General features: G+C 40.3%; 1 protein-coding gene across 1 annotated transcript in view; it reads left to right on the plus strand.

Annotated features, from left to right (window-relative positions):
* Positions 1 to 11,523: 11,523 nt before the first annotated feature.
* ACTR10 (actin related protein 10) overlaps positions 11,524 to 21,281 on the plus strand; it is a 34,565-nt gene continuing 24,807 nt past the window's right edge. Inside the window, exons 1-5 of the mRNA XM_045069908.1 lie at positions 11,524 to 11,819; positions 14,161 to 14,233; positions 17,422 to 17,504; positions 18,332 to 18,440; positions 21,001 to 21,108. Coding sequence (XP_044925843.1) covers positions 11,743 to 11,819; positions 14,161 to 14,233; positions 17,422 to 17,504; positions 18,332 to 18,440; positions 21,001 to 21,108 — 450 coding nt within the window. The 5' untranslated portion in view covers positions 11,524 to 11,742. The remainder of the gene's footprint in view (positions 11,820 to 14,160; positions 14,234 to 17,421; positions 17,505 to 18,331; positions 18,441 to 21,000; positions 21,109 to 21,281) is intronic.

The raw sequence follows: 21,281 nt of genomic DNA on the forward strand, positions 1-21,281 counted from the left end.
ATGGGAAGTAAGGAGGAGGAATCAAAAATAGACAACACTTTCAATAAGGTTATTTGCGAAGGAAAGGAAACGAAAGAGATAGGGTAGTCGCTAGAGGAAGAGATAGGTTGGAGGAAAGATTGACCTTTTTGGAAAGACGCTGATGGGAAAGAAAAAGAGGCAGGTCATTGAGGAAACAAGACCCCCTGAGGAGGAGTAGGGAACAAAGTCTAGAGTCCAACTGGAGGGATTAGTTTTGGATTAAAAAAGAGAAGCCTTTCCCCCTGAGATAAGATGACAGGCAAACAGATGTATTTCTTTTCTCTTTCTTTCTTTCTTTCAGAGAAAAGAGAGGTGCTCAGAGGTGGGGGTAGGATGGAAAAGGAGAAGCAGACTCCCCACTGAGCAGGGGTTCCAAGCAGAGGAGCTTGGAGCTTGATCCCAGGACCCTGAGATCATGACCTAAGCAGGAGGGAGATGCTTAACCAACTGAGCCACCCCTGCACCGACGTTATTTCTAAGAGACATTCTCCACCCACCCACAATCTCTAGTACAAAACTTCTTGGTGCTGGAGTTCGGAATCAGATGGAGAACAGACATTTGTAATGTTAAGATGTGACAAGCAAGCCTTCTCTAGAGGCCATCTCGTTCAAAAGCTTGGATAACCACATTTCACGTGTTCAGCTATATCAAATGCTCAGCGGAAATCAGGTCCTCAGTGCTGCTTTGTAGAGGTATAATTTACATACCCTACAATTCACCAGCTTTAAGTATACACTTCCTTGATTTTTATTTTTATTTTTTATTTTATTATTTTTTAAAGATTTTATTTATCTATCTGAGAGAGAGGAAGTGAGAGAGAGCATGAGTGAGGAGAAGGTCAGAGGGAGAAGCAGACTCCCCGTGAAGCTGGGAGTCCGATGTGGGACTCGATCCTGGGACTCCAGGATCATGACCTGAGCCGAAAGTAGTCGTCCAACCAACCGAGCCACCCAGGTGTCCCTATTTTTTATTTTTAAAGATTTTATTTATTTATTTGACACAGAGAGCAAGAGAGCACAAGCAGGCAGAGCAGTGTTGGGTCCCCCCAAATTGGGTACCCCAATAATGGATCCGTGATTAAAGGAGTGAGACTGATACAAAGTGAAGGTCAAGCAAAGTTTTATTTCGCACCAAGCATCAAGAATCAAACTGGCCGGTCAGGGTCCTACTTCTTACAGAGAGAGGGCGACCCCTCCCTGCTTTTCAGTCTAACTTTTATAGAGCAAAGGCCACGTGGTTGGGCCTGGCCACACACAGGTGGCTAATTGAATTACAATTCATCCCACAGTAACCTTAGAAACTAGCCCATCTCCTTGGTAGCTAGGAGACAGTATGCATCCCCAGTGATTGAATACCTCCACCTGGCCTGACCCACCCTTGTACTTGGAGTTTGTTACGTGGGTCTGGTTTGTGGGACTTGGGCCCCCTTGGGCAGGGGGCAAAGTCAATTTAAGTTTTAAAACAATATGACAGTTCAACCAGGGTGGGGCTGCTCTGGCTGAATAGGCCCTTATAGCAGCAGAGGGAGAGGGAGAAACAGGCTCCCCACTGAGCAGGGAGCCCCATGTGGGGCTCAATCCCACAACCCTGGGATCATGACCCAAGCTGAAGGCAGCTGCTCAACCAACTGAACCACCCAGGTGCCCCACTTCCATGATTTTTAGTAAATTTATTAAGTTTATTGAATTATGCAGTCATCACCACAGTCCAGTTTGGAAATCTCTCCATCACCCCAATAAAATCCCTAATATCCATTTACAATTAATCCCTGGTTCCACTGCAGCCCTAGGAATTAAATAACCTATTTTTAGCTCTATAGATTGATCTTTTCTGGACATTTCATCTAAAATAAACCCACACAATATGTGGATTTGGGGGGGAGGGGGTGTGCTGGCTTCTTTCACTCAGCATAATGGCTCTTAGGTCCATCCATGTCTCAGTAGGTTTATTTCTTTTTATTGCTGAATATACTCCATTATCACCACACTGCACTTTGTTTATCTACTCACCAGTTGATGGGCATATGTCACTTTTGCTTTTGTTTGTTTGGGTTGGTTTTACTCTTTTCTAATTGAAGGATAGTTGACATGCCCCTTCGCTTTTGCTCCCACCTCTGCCCCTGAATGACAGAACATACACTGACAATTTCCCCCGGTGCTATCCATATGCCTACTGACAACTTTAGACAGTCTGGCACATCATTTTCTCTAGGGGTGTGAAGCTAGGCTTTGCCAGTTTTTTGGGTGAAGTATAAAGTGATTTCTTGGTGATTCGTGAGGACAAAGACATTATAATTAGACCCAAGCACTAGACTGTTATGCCCCAATAATGGGTCCGTGATTAAAGGAGCGAGACTGATATAAAGCGAAGGTCAAGCAAAGCTTTATTTCGCGCCAAGCATCGAGAATGTAACAGAACATTCGGGGCTGCACCTCTTACAAGAGAGGGCGACCCTTCTCTGTTTCACAGACTAGCTTTTAAGGGCAAAGGCCATGCGGTGGGGCCTTGCCACACACAGGTGGCCAATGAGATTGTAACACACACAGGAAACTCCACAGTGATGCTAGGTGACCAACTGAGTTACAATTTACCCTAGTAGACATTTGAACGATTACACCTTGATTGGGACTGGCACCCAAAGGGCGGGGCTCATACTCCTTGGTAAACAGGGAGACAGTATGCATACCCCCCCACTGATTGGATGTCTCCACCTGGCCTGACCCTCCTTTGTATCTGGGCTTTGTTACCTGAAGCTGGTTTCCGGGACTTGTCTCCAAGTAAATCCCCTGGGGGAAGGGGAGCAGGGACAGTTTCTAAATAGATCCTTACAAGATCAGTGCATTATAAATATTTCCAAACCATAGACAACTTTGATAGGACATATGCCTGCCACATGCCACAAAAAGTGTGCTCACACACTCCCAAATTGTTGCCACTACAAAACTACAGTACCACAAAATAATGACAATGACAATGATGACCACCACAATAAACCTCCCAGCAAATAAGGAGAATGGTGCTATTTATGGGGGCAACCCAATGAGAAAAATGACGTCAAACTATCAAACACCAAATGAAAATAAAAGTGTGATCCTGGGGCGCCTGGGTGGCTCAGTGGGTTAAGCCGCTGCCTTCGGCTCAGGTCATGATCTCAGGGTCCTGGGATCGAGTCCCGCATTGGGCTCTCTGCTCAGCGGGGAGCCTGCTTCCCTCTCTCTCTCTCTCTGCCTGCCTCTCCGACTACTTGTGATTTCTCTCTGTCAAATAAATAAATAAAATCTTTAAAAAAAAAAAAAAAGTGTGATCCTGATGTAAATATTGTCCATAAGCACTGATGCCCATGGACAATCAGCAACCGTCTCAGAACACTCTTGGAGAACTCTATGTACAGCCTAAATGGCATCCTTGAAGGTAAGAACTATCATAAAATGAATAGATGTATCAAGAGATGATTTAATCTTGTTTTGTACTATTTTGTTGTATTATTTTGTTAAAAAAAAAAACTTTCATGGTTTAATATGCAAAAGTAATAAAGCAGGCTTAAAAAGAAACTCAAATAACCATAACACAGGCCCCCAAACCATCAATCCTCAGCCTATTCTGCCTCATCCATAAGTTAAATCTGCCCCTCCTCATATTATTCTGTAGCAAATCTCAGGCATCGTATAATTTTATCCATAAATATTTCATCACACAACTCTACGAGAGAATTCTTTTGTTAATAACATAACCACCATACCACGATTGCATCTTGAGTACTTTTTACCATCATTGGTGCATATAAAATTTCCAGTCATTGTTCCTGTTATTTGAATGTATAACTTCAAGCAATAAGCCCAGATGGCAAAACAAGCTCTGTCAGATAAGGACCTGAGGAAGAGGGGCTCTGTGCGTGTCCTCGTGGAACACACATGGTAGTGTTTCTTCTCATTGCCAAGGGATCCTGTCAGGCTGGGGCTTGAGAAACTGAAGGGAATGCAAAAATAAGCCCACAAAACGTATGCCATATGGACGTTACAGGATTACTGTCCCCCTTTGGTTATGAAATGACTAACTATTTTCAGCTAAAACGTGTGGGATCTTTTTCAAAAAAGGGAATATCTTTCACTCGCCAAGCATATTGATTAGAGACATCATCTAGACTGTCTGGGAATAGTTTCTCTGTAGCTGAACAAATCACACCCTTCAATGCACTGTGTAATTTTAGAGGCATCTTGTCACATTTATTTAAATGTTGTGGCTCTGGATTTTTTCCCCTTTAGGCGTGCCTGATGTCCACATTTATAATTTAGCTGTCATCTTTCTCAAAAGGCAGTAGGGGCAATAGAAAAAGCAATTCCAGGTTTTGTCACATACAACTGGTGTGAACATACACAACTTACTTAACCTCTCTGAGCAAGAATTATTTTTCATTTGTTGACTAATGAGGATTTGGGAGGCTCAAATGAGATAATGGATTTAGCACTGTGCCTGCATGTAGTGGATAATCAAAAAATTCTAGCTATTGTTAATAAAAGAGGAATTTTCTAGAGCAAAAATGTATAATTTATCAAAAGTCCCCCCCAATAGCTTTTTTCATCAGCATTATTATTTCTTACTGATGCCTCAACAAAACCATAATGCTATTATGCATGGATCAGTTACCTAAGGAGTAAGCTTCCTTCCATCACTGCCTCGAATGTAAACAAGTACTTAGAGTAATAAAACTGTAACAAATAAAAACTCTTAAGTCATTCTATTGTAAACTTATTTTTTTAAACCAGATCTATAGCCAACCATTTCTATGTATTCTATCTTCTCAGAATAAAATATCAAACTTTTCTGTTTGAAACTAACAGAAAAAAATACTGAAAACAAACAAACAAACAAAAGAGCATCATTCTTTCATTTTAGCAACAATACAAAAAAGTCCCAAGTCATTAGGCTTTATTCCAACCCTGACCTTGACTTGAGGTAAGAATACAAGGAAAGAAAGCTTCCATTTTTTTTCTTCCATGTATAGTTTCAGCATGAAATAATTTATAGTAGAATACTAATGAAATAGGATGCTGGTTCAGCAGACAAATATATTTACGCCCAATGTGTGGTTTATTAAAATCTTTATTAAATATTTTAGTCCATTTTCTCTGCCTTTACAAGTTTAAAAAGTCTGTGAGTAATGGATTCTCTGATTGATAACTCAACATCTTGCCGTATCTTACAGTTAGCAATAAATTTTCATTATGTAGCTCTACCAAAATGAAGAGTGTGATAAATCAGCCCAGCTATGTCCTGACCTTAACACAGTTCCCGATACTATTCTCTAGTGAATTACTTCTCTTTCCCAAAAGGGGACACACCACCATAATTCCAGCTCATTGTGAGCTCTGGTTCGTTTTTTGAAGTTTTATTACAATGTGCCATGAGCATTCATGAAATGTGGCATGAGAGGCTCGCCTTAAAAGCACTATTGTGGTCAATCACACAGAGGGATAGCTACATACAACTCTAAAGCAATGTCACATGTGCCTTGCCCACTGGCTACAGGGTGGGCTGGGGGCAATTTAACTGGCCATCTTTCCATATAATTGTCATTCATTCAGAAAACTACCAAAGTTGGGACCCCTGGGTGGCTGAGTCAGCTGAGTGTCCGGGTCTTGATTTTGGCTCAAGTCATGATCTCAGGGTCCTGAAATGGTGCCCTGTGTTGGGTTCCGCACTCAGCAAGGACTCTGCTCCTGATTCTCTCTCTCCCTCTGACCCTACCCCCACTTTCTCTTCCTCTCTAAAAAAACAAACAAACCACCGTCCTCCAAAATACGAGAGCCTACTCCATACTCAGTTCTAACTGGATGCTGGTCTACAAAATCCCTGATCTCAGGGTGAAGGCACAGAAAATAAGAGATTACAAAAAAAAAAAAAAAAGAAAAGAAAAGAAAAAAGAGATTACAGTAATATGTGTTCCTTATTAATTATTTATCAAGAACCTTCTATATGCCAGATGCTCTGTTAGGCACTACGGATACAACAGCAAGCTAAACAGACAGAAATATTTTCCTGTGCTATAATGTTCACAGAATGCCATAGAGGCCCAGATAAAGAAGATCTAAATAGACTGAGAGACCAGGAGGTAATACATCAGCAAAGTTTGGAAAGACAAAGAACAAAGATGCTAGATAAGGAAGGCATTCTAGGCACAACATTGGAAGTGTGAAGCCGCAGGATACCTTTGGGGGAATTACTGGTAGGTTGATCGATACTGCTTTATCTGAAAACTGTAGAATGGCGTTGAAAGATGTAAAGCAAAGAGAGTGTTATGACTGTATTTGCATTTTTTAAAATATTTTATTTATTTATTTGAGAGAGAGAGAGAGTGCATGAGCGGGGTGGGGGTGGGGCAGGGGCAGAGGAAGAGGGAGAAGCAGGCTCCCTGCTGAGCTCAATTCTAGGACCCTGGGATCATGACCTGAGCTGAAGGCAGATGCTTAACCCACTGACCCATCCAGGCCAGGCACCCCCCTCCCAACCCCACCACCATATTTGCATTTTAGAATGCTCACTCCAGGGACGCCTGGGTGGCTCAGTTGGTTAAGCAGCTGCCTTCAGCTCAGGTCATGATCCCAGCATCCTGAGATCGAGTCCCACATCGGGCTCCTTGCTCAGCAGGGAGCCTGCTTCTCCCTCAGCCTCTGCCTGACATTCTGTCTGCCTGTGCTCGCTCTCTCTCCCTCTCTCTCTGAAGAATAAATAAAAATCTTAAAAAAAAAAAAAAACAAAACCTTAGAATGCTCACTCCACTTGCAGTACAGACAATGGACTGTGGAGAGGACCGGAGACTAACTAAGCAGGTATTGTTATAATCCTGATCACAAAGTAAGTATGGAATAGATAAGGTTTATACTTTATTATAGAACTTTGCAACTGATTAGGATAGGAAAAGACTGAATGAGAGGGGGCTAGGAGACTTCCACATTTCTAGCTACAAAGGAAACTACTTGAGTCATTGGTTCTAATGAAAACTTCATCGACCAAATATTGAAGAGCTTTTACGGTGCTTTCAAAGACCCAAGATTAGGAAACCTTCCCAGCCACTCTGGACCCAGCACTTGTCTCTGAGGAAAAGAAGGTTAGTAATTCCTGAGCTAAGTAATTGTTAGCTTTCAAGAGGACTTTGAAGACTAAGAGTGAACAGTTTATCAATACGGGTTAAAGAGCTAGCTATTATCTTCATTTTGGTGACATAACCTGCAGAAGGAATTGAAAAATAAAGCTGCCTTATGACAGCTGCAATTCTACTAAGTCTTGTACATTAGAAAAAACTACTTGGAGTCACTAATATAATTGAAACTATACAGCTCTTCTGACTATGTTTTCAAATAGAGTGTCTGAAAGAAACAGCTCTAAGTTGTGACCAATGCCTTATTGCACTTTTATTGTTATTAAATACAAAATTTCGTCTTCTCCCAAATGGGGAACATTTTAAAACAAATTTGTTGTGTATATATTATTACTTGCTAATTCATGGTCATCATTTCTCTCATGGACTCACAATAGCTTGCAATTGTGTGTCACCACCAATGCCCTCCATTTCACCGTGGTCTATCCCAGTTTAAAAGAAGTGAACACAGGGGCATCTGGGTGGCTCAGCTGGATGAGTGTCCGACTCATGATTTTGGCTCAGGTCATGATCTCAGGGTTCTGGGATCTAGCCCCACATTATCACATCATCAGAGTCCCTGCTTAGGAGGAAGTCTTCTTGAGGATTCACTCTACATCTCCCCACCGCGCCCAGAGAGGGGGGGAAGTGGTGAACACAAATTGATCAAACTGAACACAAATATAATATCGTCTTTGCCTAACATATTTTGAATGGTAACTACTAATTATAGAATGAAGTTCAAACTCCACAGCATATCAATAAGGGGCTTAATGATTTGGACCCACCACTTCTTGCCAGTTGACAGTTACCCCTCTACACTTACCAAATTTCTTATAAACTCTTGCCACATGCAATTGTCTCAACCTGGAACACCCCTCTTGTAGCTCAACTGGAAAACTGCCACTAGGCTTCTAGAGAGTTCATGTATTGTGTCCCACCTTCCCCAGAAAAATTTCAAGCTGTTCCTTGGTCTCTGCCTTTAAAACACCATGTTCATCCAAGCATTAGCTTTTACCAGCAGTTTTAAAATTTTGTCTGTAAATGTGACTATGAGCTCCTGAAGCTAGAATTTTGTTTTATGTTTGTATTTCCATTTTCTAACAGAGCATCAGCTTGAATTCAAGAGCGTATGAATGGATACCTCTCTGAAGTGGTTCCAACTGTTCCGCAGGCAACTGATTAGTTCCCTTCCTCCATTCTCCATTATTACTTTCTATATATTTCCAGACTAGTATTTATTACTTTATATGTCCATCTTCCCAGTATAGTCTTTCCTAGTTCCTGTAGTTTTTCTATCTAGCATATAATATGCCCTCAATAAACAAGGAAATGAAAAACTCGAAAGCATTCTTCTCAGACTTGGGGTGGCACTCTATTTAATACGTTTAATGCTAAATTCTTGATTCAAAAAGACCTGGACCTTGTTTTTTTAATGATATGAAAAGACTGGAAAGATCGATCAAAACCAGCCAAATCAAATTCAACATAAAGAGGTATACCGCTCCCAATTTCACATTAGGTTTTTATTTCCATTGGAGGGAGAACTGAATCAACAGCATGACGTGACTGGAAATAAAACACAGAAACCCACTGTTAAACAAATTAATAAAGCACGGCAAGCCAGCTCAGCCCTGTCATACTATGAACTCTTCAGACATATCTTGGATGTTGTATAATTTATGGGGCACATTAATGAAATAGGAAAATTCTGGAAGTGGGTAAATGGGCTCTTAAGTGGCCTGAAAACTACAAAAATGAGGAATAGTTGGAAAAATAGAAATGCCAGGCTTGGGAAAAAGAAGCAGGTAAAGCAGGGTAAACAATGGAGTGTTAGGTCAAGGGATGCAGATCCCACCCAGTTCAACTGAGTTTTGATTCTTAGTACTTGTACATCTTCCTCACTTTACAAATGAGGAAACTTGAGGTTGAGAGGTTAATGGATTTCCTGAGGTCAGTCAGCTAACAGAGCTTGGACTTGACTCTGTCCACTATACCAAGCTGCTGGAAGAGTCTGACTTTCTTTCTTTATTTTTAAAGACTTATTTATTTATTTTTTATTTTAGAGGTGGGGCAGAGGGAGAGGGAGACTTAAGCACACTCCATGCTGAGCATTGAGCCCAAGGCAGGGTTTGATCTCAGGGCATTGAGATAAGGACCTGAGGTGAAACCAAGAGTCAAAACTTAACTGACGGTACCACCCAGGCACCCAGAGTTGGGCTTCTTTAAAATGATTGTCCTTAGAGCATTTTACTCTTTTTTAAACCCCAGTTGTACTGCCAAGTGCATTTTCAGTACCTTGTAGATCCCAACTCGTCATGAGCCCTCTTCATCAAAGGAAACATTTGGGAAGAAAACTCTCAGCACAGTTGGAGAGGATAGTCTTGTATTAGGTTGGATTTCAGATTTGAAAACCTTCTGGGTTACTTCATGTACTAAGATTTCAGAATCCTATGATAATTCATAATTATTTGAATTAATGCATAACTACTTTGTAATCATGCAGTGTAGTTTTGGCTCTGGCATCAGACTGACTTTGAATTTCTGCTCTGCCACTTGCCGGCTGAGAAGACTTGGGCATGTTATTTAACTTCTCCTGTCCTAAGCATCCTCATTTGCTAAATGGAGATAATAATACATAACACATAAAGTTATTGTGAGGGCAAAGAGCTAGAAAATAGAATTCAACAAACATGAGTCTAGCTGTGTGTATGGGAGTGGAGGAGATTGTCAAAGGAAAGGGTATATGGTAGGAAGAAGTGTAAGGACAGAACCACGAAGAACACTAACATTTAGCTGGTGTGCTGGGCTAAATAGTATTCCCCCAAAATTCTTGTCAACTGGAAACGTTATTTGGAATTTGGGTCTTTGCAAATATTACCAAGTTAAATTCGGTTAGGATTAAGGTCCTAATCCTATGACTGGTATTCCTGTAAGAGAGAAATTGAATACAGAGAGATGCACAGAATGAAAATGATATGAAAACATGGGAAAGAGACTGTTAACATCCAGATACAGAAATGTGGGGAAGAGGCCAGATGACCTCAGAAACAGAGATTGCTGTGATACATCTATGAACCAAGGAACACCAAGGGCTGTGGGCAACCACCAGAAGCTAGTAAGAGGCAAGGAAGGATCCTCTCCAAGAGCTTCCAAAGACAGCATGACCTTCCCAACATCTTAATCTAGGACTTCCAGAGTCCAGAACTGTGAGAATAAATTTCTCCTCTTAAGCCACCCAGTTTATAGTACTGTTATGGCATCCCTAGGCAACTAAGACAGTTGGTGAACAGTCATGGAAAACATAGGATGGGTGATAACACTTCCTAGTTTCAAAATTGTTTCATAATATAATCTCAATTGATCCTCACAAATACCTTGTGAAGAAGCAGTGAAGTTGACAGAAAAGAAGATGGTTAAGCAGAAGTACTAGAAACTTGACAGAAGGTGGCAGAAGAAACAGAATTGGAACCTGAGGGAAGGGTCCGATTCATTCTAGCCCTGTTAAGCAAAACGCTTCATCCTTTTTCACTCTTTTTGAAGCTCCGTTCCTTATCACAATTCCAACTTCATCCTCTTATTTCAGGCAATTTGCTTTCAGGAAGATCACTGATCAGTAAATTCTAGTGATTACATTGTCTAACCTCTTGCATTGTACAGCCTTAACTCTTACTACGATAAGACTTTATCCACCTAAGTAATGAACACATAGTGCGGATGAACAGATCACTCCTCTTCCTATAGTTTTCCAGACAAGGCAGCAACTAACCCCACTAACTCCCATTTACATGGGCAACTTCAGCAGAAGAAAAGTAAAGCAGTGAAATGATAAACTTGTAAACAGTCCATGTTACATAATTCCGATTGTGTGCCCATACTGGCACGGAAAGATTTACTTTTCTCGGATTACACAGGTCCTCGGTTTTAGAGTCAACAGAAACCCCTGGTTCCATGTTCCCTCCTTAAAACACCCTCTCTGTTCCTCCATAGATAGAAAAGATTCGTAGTAGACACCACTTTCAGTGCTTTCTTTTGGATTAAAATTAAAACTTTCAGCGAAATGGACGCCAAAAATAAGTTACTTAATCTCTCCGAGCTTCAGTTTGTACAGGTAAGAAACTAATACTTATTATCAGTATTTCCTGTGAAGCATAAACGATAGGCAAAACACCTGGCACAAAAAATTTCGCTCCAAAACTACACACAACAGTCTTCACAGCTCTCTGTGAAGCCTCCGCCCCCGGCGCTTTGTGGGGGCGTGGCCAGGGGAAGGACCCGGTTAGCTCCGCCCCACTCGGGGCGTCCGGCGCGCCTGATCGCTTCCGCCCTTTATTTCTCCGCACCCTAATCAACGGCCGCCTGTGTCTCTTCTTCATTAGTACCGGAGACGGGAACTCCTGCGAGGATTTTCCTCCCACGTGGAGAGAGGCAGAGCCTGGGACAGCCCGGGCCCGGCACGCCCGGGCCACTCGAGGTCCCCGCCTTCGCCACGCCCGAGAGCTGACCTCCCGTCCCCGCCCCTCCAAGAGCAGAAACTTGTGGGGGCCGCGTCCGAGCGCCCCTTTTTACCGTGGTCTTCACTACCATGCCGCTGTATGAAGGCCTCGGGAGCGGCGGGGAGAAAACGGCAGTCGTGATAGACCTGGGAGAGGCTTTTACCAAGTGAGTGGCGACGGCGATGACTGCGGTCGTCCTGAGGGGGCCGGGGGGGGGGGTGGTCGAGGCCCGGCCCGGGTTCTCTTCCCAGGCTCGCGGGGCAGGTTGTCACATCTCCACAGTTTTTCCTCCAGCACCTCCGCAAATTACGGCTTTTATTTATTTTCAACGTGGGCTATGCGAATCCCGGGGATACGGCTCTGATTCGTGGAGAGGCCCAAGAGGCTTCGGGAGAATGGTTTTCAACGTCGCCCCAGATCGAACGGACCCTTTGCTGTCATCCATGCAGGGGATGACAGCGATGGCTTAGACCCCTATCCTGGGCTTTGTTTGCTTAGGAAGGTAGCAGCCGAACTGTAACGTAAACATTTATTAAATGGGACGTCTGTTGGTACGAGAAATTCAGATGTAAGGCCATTGCTCCCCAAGAGTAGGAAGTCCATTTAGACGGAACACATGAACAAAGAGGTGCAGCCCTGTAGGTAAGACTCGAGATCCTTTGGTGCCCCCGGCCCCGAATTCTTAGATTAGGAAATTTGACATGTTTTAAAAGGCAACTTGTAAACACTAGAGTAGCTTTTTTCAATCTTTTCGATGGCATAGATCCCTTTGACGACCGAAAGAAAGCCACAGATAACACAAACCTTAAAATAATTTGCACACAGTTTCAGAGGTTGGCGGACGATCACAGTGGTCCTTGGACTTCAGGTTGTGAACCCTTGTACTGGGCTTAAGAGCAAAGTAACTTGCAGAATTGCAAGTTATTTGAAATAGATACAGATATTTGAAATAGAAACATCTGAAAAAATTATAGGTATCTGAATATTACCTAGTATATAATAAGGTATTTGATAATTATTTGTTGAATAAGTTGTCAAAGCTGCCATATTTAAGTATTGGGCCTCAGGTGTTCCAGAATTGGATTGATCAAAGTCTCATTAGTCCTTAACATTCTCTGACTGTTCTGTGTAAGATCCTCCGTATTTATGTTTTCTTATTTTAGATGCTTATTTTAATAGCATAATAAATACTTTGAGACTGACACCTAGAGATAAATACTCTAGTTATGAAGAAATGAGAAGCAGAAAGTTACCATACAGGAAAATGATTATTGACAAATCAAAAGGAGGGTGAGAATATGAACTTATGAAGTAAAAGAAAGAAATTGATGGCAACCATTGGGTTGCGTCTGGGAAATTTGAGGAGCATTGGTGCAAGTAAACACTGAGATGTGACTAGAGCTATTTGGACGTAGGAGAGCAGTACTGGAAACTAGGCAGGACAAAAAGAGATCATGTGAAGGCTAAACTTACATGATCATTTTTAGCAGCATTTTTAGGAGTATTGTTTTACTAATATGAAACATGTGCAAATACCTAAATACTCAGGTGAATTATTTCTTTAAAGATAAAATATGCAGTTTTTAAAATAACAATGAAGGGGCACCTGGGTGGCTCAGTGGGTTAAAGCCTCTGCCTTCAGCTCAGGTCATGATCTCAGGTCCTGGGATCGAGTCCTACATCGGGTTCCCTACTGAGCAGGGAGCCTGCTTCCTCCTCTCTCTCTCTGCCTGCCTCTCTGCCTACTTGTGATCTCTGTCTGTCAAATAAATAAAATCTTAAAAAAAAATAAAATAACAATAAAGACTATAATAATATGGGCAGAAGCTTATTGTATGAAGTTCATGATGTATAGACAGTGTGATTATGTCAGATATGCAGAGTGTAAAAAACTAGACCAAAAGGAAACCCATAAACATGGAAATTAATATTAGAGTGATGGAGTTATGAGTTACTCATGAATTATATAAATGAAGTCATATAATGTAGTCAAATAATCCAGGGTTGTAGAGATGTGTTGCCCAAAATTCAGGTATAATTTAAAACTGGGGGACTCCTGGGTGTCTCAGTTGGGAAAGTGTCTGCCTTTGGTTCAGATCAGGATTGAGTCTTGCATCGGGCTCCTTGCTCAACAGGTAGCCAGCCTACTTCTCCCTCTGCTTGCTGTTTCCCTACTTTTGTGCACATGCTCTCTCTCTTTCTCTGACAAATTAATAAGTAAAATCTTAAGAAAAAAAAAAACTGAAAAAAAGTACATGCTGATCTGGTTTAATATGCTGGTTTATTTCAGTATCACTAATTTGAAACAATTCTTTTAGCTGTGATACACAGTTATGAATAAAGATGGCTTTAATTTTTTTCTGTTTCTTTGTCCCTTTGAATACGTCAGAGATGTTGGTTTTGTGACCACGGCTTTGAAACAAATGCAGAAAAACTTGTATCTATGACAAATACATAGAAAGAATGTTATAATAACTTGAATGTTTCAATTTTCTATTTATTTGTAGGTGTGGTTTTGCTGGAGAAACTGGTCCAAGATGCATAATTCCTAGTGTGATTAAAAAAGCTGGCCTACCTAAGGTAATTAAAGATTAAATAACAATTTAGCAAATAAAATGCTATACTATAAAATATTTTTTAATGTGACTTCAAGTAAGATTGATTAAAGCAGCTAATGTGACAGATCAGGAATTGTAGAATAGTAGAAAGAATAATTTTGCATGCCATAAAATTCACGTGTTAGGGACGCCTGGGTGGCTCAGTTGGTTGGACGACTGCCTTCGGCTCAGGTCATGATCCTGGAGTCCCGGGATCGAATCCCGCATCGGGCTCCCAGCTCCGTGGGGAGTCTGCTTCTCCCTCTGACCTTCTCCTCGCTCATGCTCTCTCTTACTGTCTCTCTCTCAAATAAATAAATAAACAAATCTTTAAAAAAAAAATCATGTGTTAAAATAAAATACAGGGACGCCTGGGTGGCTCAGTTGGTTAAGCAGCTGCCTTCGGCTCAGGTCGTGATCCCAGCGTCCTGGGATCGAGTCCCACATCGGGCTTCTTGCTCAGCAGAGAGCCTGCTTCTCCCTCTGCCTCTGCCTGCCATTCTGTCTGCCTGTGCTCGCTCTCTCCCCCTCTCTCTTTCTGATAAATAAATAAAATCTTAAAAAAATAAAAAATAAAAAAAAATAAAATACAGATGCTTCTGCCATAACTTAATATTTGTAGTCCTAAAAAACCTCCCTTCAGTCACAAATAGAAGTAGGCTTATGGTGGAGCAAACCATATAAAACCCGTGTAATTTTGTAATTATAGCACTAACAAAAGCAGTAACTGATCCTTCAGGAAAAAACTGGAATAGCTTTGGTTTGCAACTGAGAGTGGCTGGAGGCTCTCTTCGTGATAATAAAAGTAAAATGGAGTAATAGATTGAAAATGTTGGTCTGTGGGTGCTGAGCCAGTGCAGGTGGAGGTGAGTTCTGAGCCAGTGGGGCTGTTGTTAGGTGGAACCAAGAGGAAATGCAGCCCAATAAATAGTCATGAAAGGGTCTGCTTTAGGAAGGGAGCCCCTGCTACAGAAGACCATTCAAGCGTTTGAAGATTTTATTTAATTATTTGAGAGAGTGAGAGAGCACGCGCGTGCCTATGCACCAGCAGGGAGAGAAGCAGAGGGAAGGGAAGGAGAAGCAGCCTCCCCACTGAGCATGCAGCCCTGTGTGGGGGACCCTGGGATCATGACTTGAGCCAAAGGCAGACACTTAGTGGACTGAGCCACTGAGGTACCTGCCCCTCATTTAAGTTTTTGAAAAATAGATCTGAAAGGATGCCTACCTGTGTGGCCACTGAGTTGATGACTTTATTTTTCTTGATGAAAGGTATAACTCTGCTATCATTTCAGCTCCTCTTGTCTCACATGAACTAATACAGATTTCACATTATGTAGATATTATCCCCTTATTTGCAATGGAAATGTGATACTTGATTTTATAAAAGTGCATATTGTAGCAGAGTAGATTAGTATACATCAGTTCATACTTGGTATTGGGATGCATCTTTAAGAGCAAATGAAATATGTTGATTGACAAATCTTTTTAATTATGCCTGATAAGGGAATCATTTTATTGATTTCAAAATTTTCCAGTAGCACCTGGCTGGCACAGTTGGAAGAGCATGCAACTCTTGATCTCAGGGTCATGAGTTTAAGCCCCGCATTGGGTTTAGAGATAATTTAAATAAAATTTAAAAAAAAATTAAAATAGGGTGGGACGCCTGGGTAGCTCTGTCAGTTGAGTGGCTGACTCTTGATCTCAGCTCAGGTCTTGATTTTAGAGTCATGAGTTCAAGCCCCATGTTGGACTCCATGCTGGGCAGGGGGCCCACTTGAAGGAAGGAAGGAAGGAACGAACAAATGTCTTTTTGTCATAAAACATCTTGAGCTAATATAATATAGTTTCTCTATTCTTAACAAAATTGCATTATGTGCCAAAATAAATATCAACTTTTATTTACTTTCATAAATAAAATGTATTTCATTTCAATGAATAAATGAAATACAAAGATACAATTTTTTTCCTGCAAATCTTTAGATAAGCTAGAAATACAGTAGATAGTTGTGGTGTGGTATTCAAAAATGTGATGGAACTTCCTGTCTATTCACTTTTCATGTTCTTTAATCAAGGTTAATGTGATACTTGATAAATTTCTAGATAGATTCCTAACTGAACTTAGAACTTTAACATTCTCATTACCACTTTTCTTTTATTTCTTTTTTTTTTAAAGATTTTATTTATTTGACACAGAGAAATCACAAGTAGGCAGAGAGGCAGGCAGAGAGAGAGAGAGAGGAGGAAGCAAGCTCCCCGCGGAGCAGAGAGCCCGACATGGGGCTCAATCCCAGGACCCTGGGATCATGACCTGAGCCGAAGGCAGAGGCTTTAACCCACTGAGCCACCCAGGCGCCCCGTCATTACCACTTTTCTTAGTGCTTTCAGCTTTTATACTCATCTTGAAGAGAAAAATATATGTGAAGATTAATCTCTACAATCCGCCATATGTGGTTTGGAACCTTCTTTAAAATCATGAAATTGGCTTAGCTAATGATCTTTCCATTAGAAGAGTAACAAAGAGAGGTCTGCCAATGATGCATTAGAGTAATTACAGCGTTCTGAGCATCATATGTAAAGTTATTGTTCTGTATTGGTGTTGACTTAGCATTCATGATTGGGTAGTGTTTGTTTATACTGATTTTACCACATGTTTATGAGCATGTACTTGGTGCCTGGTACTGTCAGCTGAAGGAAGATATATCATAAGCAACCAGAAACACTTCTTGCGCCTTAAGAGTATGTAGTCTAATGGGAAGGTAGACATTTTACAAGTAATTAAGTAAAGTAATCTTATAAGAGGGTAAGTGTCATTGCTTTGGGAGTGACTTACAGGGACTAGACCAAGTCTGGAGTGTTTGAGGAAGCTTTTGATACTTTTTAATCTGTGATTTTGATCAGTCCTGCCAAAATGGTAAGTCCAGATGGAAGAAGAATGTAAATGAGCATAGTTCTCTACTTGTTGACCCATACTTTTATGCCTGCAAACCAAAAAGTTCTGTCATCTTAGCCAATTCTTAAAGGTTCCTAATTTAAGTGATTAATTTATATTTAATGTTTGCATTTATTCTCAATAAAAATTACTTTTTATTTATTACCAGAAAATGCAGTAGTATAGTAGATAATCATATTTTATTTCATTATACATTAATAAATAATTTTAATTTTTTATAGCCTATCAAAGTTGTTCAATATAATATCAATACAGAGGAATTGTATTCCTACCTAAAAGAATTCATCCACATACTATATTTCAGGTAAGATGCAGTTGTGTTTGTTTTTTTGTTTTTCTCCCAGCTTTTGTGATTACGTTTTCCTAATGCCGGTCATAGTAATCTTTGGTTGTGTTATATCGGATACAAAAAAAAGTGGACTTCTGCTGCATTTTCACTTGCTTATTTTCAACCTTTTCCAAAATGTATTTGAAGACTAATAATTGGCAAGCATGGGGAAATACTGAAAACAAATTAAATGTTCATTAATAATGGCAGTAGATAATTAAATTATTATATATCCATATAGTGAAACATTTTACAGCCATTAAAAAAGTTCTATATCATGTAGTAATGCAAAAGGTGTCTTATTGTATTGATAATTGAAAAAAGCAAGTTTCAGAACATCTATGGAATAAACACTTCTGTTAAAATACATTCATACACATGGACAGTAATGACATTATGCAAACTGCTATAAGTGATAGTTTCTGGGTAGTAGAAGTGTAAGGTATTTGTACTTTACAAGTTATAAACTTCTGTTACATTTGGAGTTTTTTGAGAATATATTACTTTCGTAGCCTAAAGAAAAAATCTTTTTAATGGCTCAAGTGTTCATCATACTAGGCTATAGCTTTTGTTTCCTGAGATAAATGAAGTAATAGATGTAAAGATCCTGACACAGTACGTGGCATGTAATAAGAGTTCAGGAATGTTACTTTACCCAGGTAATAAAATGAAGATGTCTTTTTGTCATAAAACATCTTGAGCTAATATAATATAGTTTCTCTATTCTTAACAAAATTGCATTATGTGCCAAAATAAATATCAACTTTTATTTACTTTCATAAATAAAAACTGTCACTTTCCAGGCATCTGTTGGTGAATCCTAGAGACCGCCGAGTTGTGGTTATCGAGTCGGTACTATGTCCTTCCCACTTCAGAGAGACACTCACTCGGGTTCTTTTCAAATATTTTGAGGTACCCGTTTTTTATGTTGTTTTTTATAAGTACTAAAGTTTAAACTAAAAGGTCCTCATTTGGGCCCCTGGGTGCTCAGTAGGTTAAGTGTCTTCCTTTGGCTTAAGTCATGATCCCCAGGGTTCTGGGATCCAGTCCCACATTGGACTCCCTGCTCAATGGAGAGTCTGCTTCTCTGTCTGTGTCTGTGTCCCTCCCCACTGCTCATGCTCGCTCACTCTCTCTTCCTGCCCCTACTCTCTGTCAAATAAATAAATAAATATTTTTGAGAAAGGTTAATTTATTTTAGTTTCCTTCATTATATATATTACACAGTGCATTTGAGAAACCAGATGAGAATAAACTCAAGCCATTTTATTTTATTATTTTTTTTTAAGATTTTTTTTTTTATGATTTTGTATATTTATTTATTTGTCAGAGAGAGAGAGAGAGAGAAAGCACAAGCAGGCAGAGGCAGAGAGAGAAGCAGGCTCCCTGCTGAGCAAGGAACCCCACATGGGACTCGATCCCAGGATCCTGGGATCATGACCTGAGCTGAAGGCAGCGGCTTAACCGACTGAGCCACCCAGGCGTCCCTTTTTATAAGATTTTATTTTTATTTATTTGACAGACAGAGATCACAAGTAGGCAGAGAGGAAAGCAGAGAGAGAGGAGGAAGCAGGCTCCCCGCTGAGCAGAGATCCCGATGTGGGGCTTGATCCCAGGACTCCGGGATCATGACCTGAGCCGAAGGCAGAGGCTTTAACCTTCTGAGCCACCCAGGCGCCCCTATTTTATTATTTTATAAAGATTTTCTTTATTTATTTGACAGATCTCAAGTAGTTGAGAGGAAGGCAGAAAGAAAGAGAGGAGGAAGCAGACTCCCCGATGAGCAGAGAGCCCAATTCGGAGCTTGATCCCAGGACCCTGGGACCATGACCTTAGTTGAAGGCAGAAGCTTTAACCCATTGAGCCACCCAGGCGCCCCAAACTCAAGCCATTTTAAATAAACCATTTGTTTTCTGTTTTTTGTTTCATGTGTAATCAGCATTTTATCCAATATGTAGATAACTGAAGATTTCTTACTGATATTTCTGTTATTTATTTATTTTAACATGGGTTTTTTTTAATGTTTGAGGACTTTTTAGAATTAAAAGGTATATTCTTTGCTATGGAATTTATGATGTGTTTTTTTTCCCCAGGACTTTCTAGTTTCCATTGTTTAGTTACACTGACTCTTCTAAATTCTTGAGTTCCTTCATTTTAGGCTTTATTTTTTTTAATTTATTTTACTTTATTTATTTTTAAAAATTTTATTTATTTATTTGAAAGAGAGAGAGAGGGCACGGGGAGGGAGAGTGTGAGCATGGGGAGGGGCAGAGGGACAAACCAACTCTCACAGAGTGTAGGGCTTGATCCCATGACCCTGAGATCATAACCTGAGCTGAAAGTCAGACAGTTAACGGACTGAGCCACCCAGGTGCTCACTCCATGCTTTTTTCAATGTCTTTGCATAGAACTGTCCCCTTCCCTGCCCTCTGACACAACCTTTAGTTAAGGGAAATAGGGACATTTTATTTTGGCATTTCGTTATGAGGATTTTCATATTTTGATTGAATATTTATCTGATATTTGAGGTATCACCAGATGTGGCAAATTCTTGCTGAAAAATGTCACACAGAGTTAAGGCTTTTTATAGCTCTTCAATTTAATTTTAACTGCTATATTATGTTTTAAAAATAGAGTTCATAGTGTAAATTTTACAAATAAAGATAATCAAGAATCTTTTTATTTTCATTTTTTTAAAAAGATTTTATTTATTTATTTGGCAAACAGAGATCACCAGTATTCAGAGAGGCAGGCAGAGGGGGAGGGAGAAGCAGGCTCCCTGCTGAGCAGAGAGCATGGGCCTTGATCTCAGGACCCTGGGATCATGACCTGAGCTGAAGGCAGAGGCTTTAACCCACTGAGCCACCCAGGTGCCCCTTAATTTTCATTTTGATGGCAAAGACATGTCTTTATTTTTTTTTTTTTAGCATCTTTGAATTCATATTTCTGTACCTCTTCTTTTAATTTTTCCCTCCAAAAGAGAGAGAATGGGGCACCTGGGTGGTTCAGTAGGATAAGCCATCTGTCTCCAGCTCAGGTCATGATCCCAGGGTCCTGGGATTGAGCCCTACACCAGGGTCTCTACTTGGTCGGAGGGAAGCCTGCTTCTCCATCTCCCTCTCCCTGCTGCTCCTCCTGCTTGTGCTCTCTCTCTCTTTCAAATAAATAAATAACATCGGAAACAAAAAAGAGAGAACAAAAATTAATAAAAATGTTTTCTAATTGTCATTTTGGAACAAAACAACTTAAGGGAATTTAAAGAGTGTTTTTATTGTATATTTCCATGATTGTGTAAATTTAGATAAATCAACAAACTAGTTCTTAGCACCATAAAATGGTTGAAAAGGTATCATAAATACAATGTTACTCTGAATTTTTTTCAAGTGTATTTGAAATATAAGGTAAACATCTTCAACTACTCAGACTTGTGGTTTTGTTGTTGTTATTGTTACTTGGCTTTATTGTTTTCTAGGTTCCATCTGTCCTGCTTGCTCCAAGTCATCTAATGGCTCTTCTGACGCTTGGGATAAACTCTGCCATGGTCCTGGATTGCGGATATAGGGAGAGCCTGGTGTTACCTGTATCTTTTTTTTTTTTTGTTAAGCAACTAATTTTTCAGTTTTTACTCTGCTTTAACATAATTAGGCTTATTATAAGCAGTTTTCATGGAATGTAACTATTTGTGATTACCATGTACAAATATGAATTTGCATGTGGAAAAAATTCACAGAATTGTGAGACTTAAATTTTATA

The sequence above is a fragment of the Mustela putorius genome, unplaced genomic scaffold, assembly GCF_011764305.1.
Source record: "Mustela putorius furo isolate JIRA1106 unplaced genomic scaffold, ASM1176430v1.1 tig00000129_pilon_pilon_pilon, whole genome shotgun sequence".
In the NCBI taxonomy this organism is placed as follows: Eukaryota; Metazoa; Chordata; class Mammalia; order Carnivora; family Mustelidae; genus Mustela; species Mustela putorius.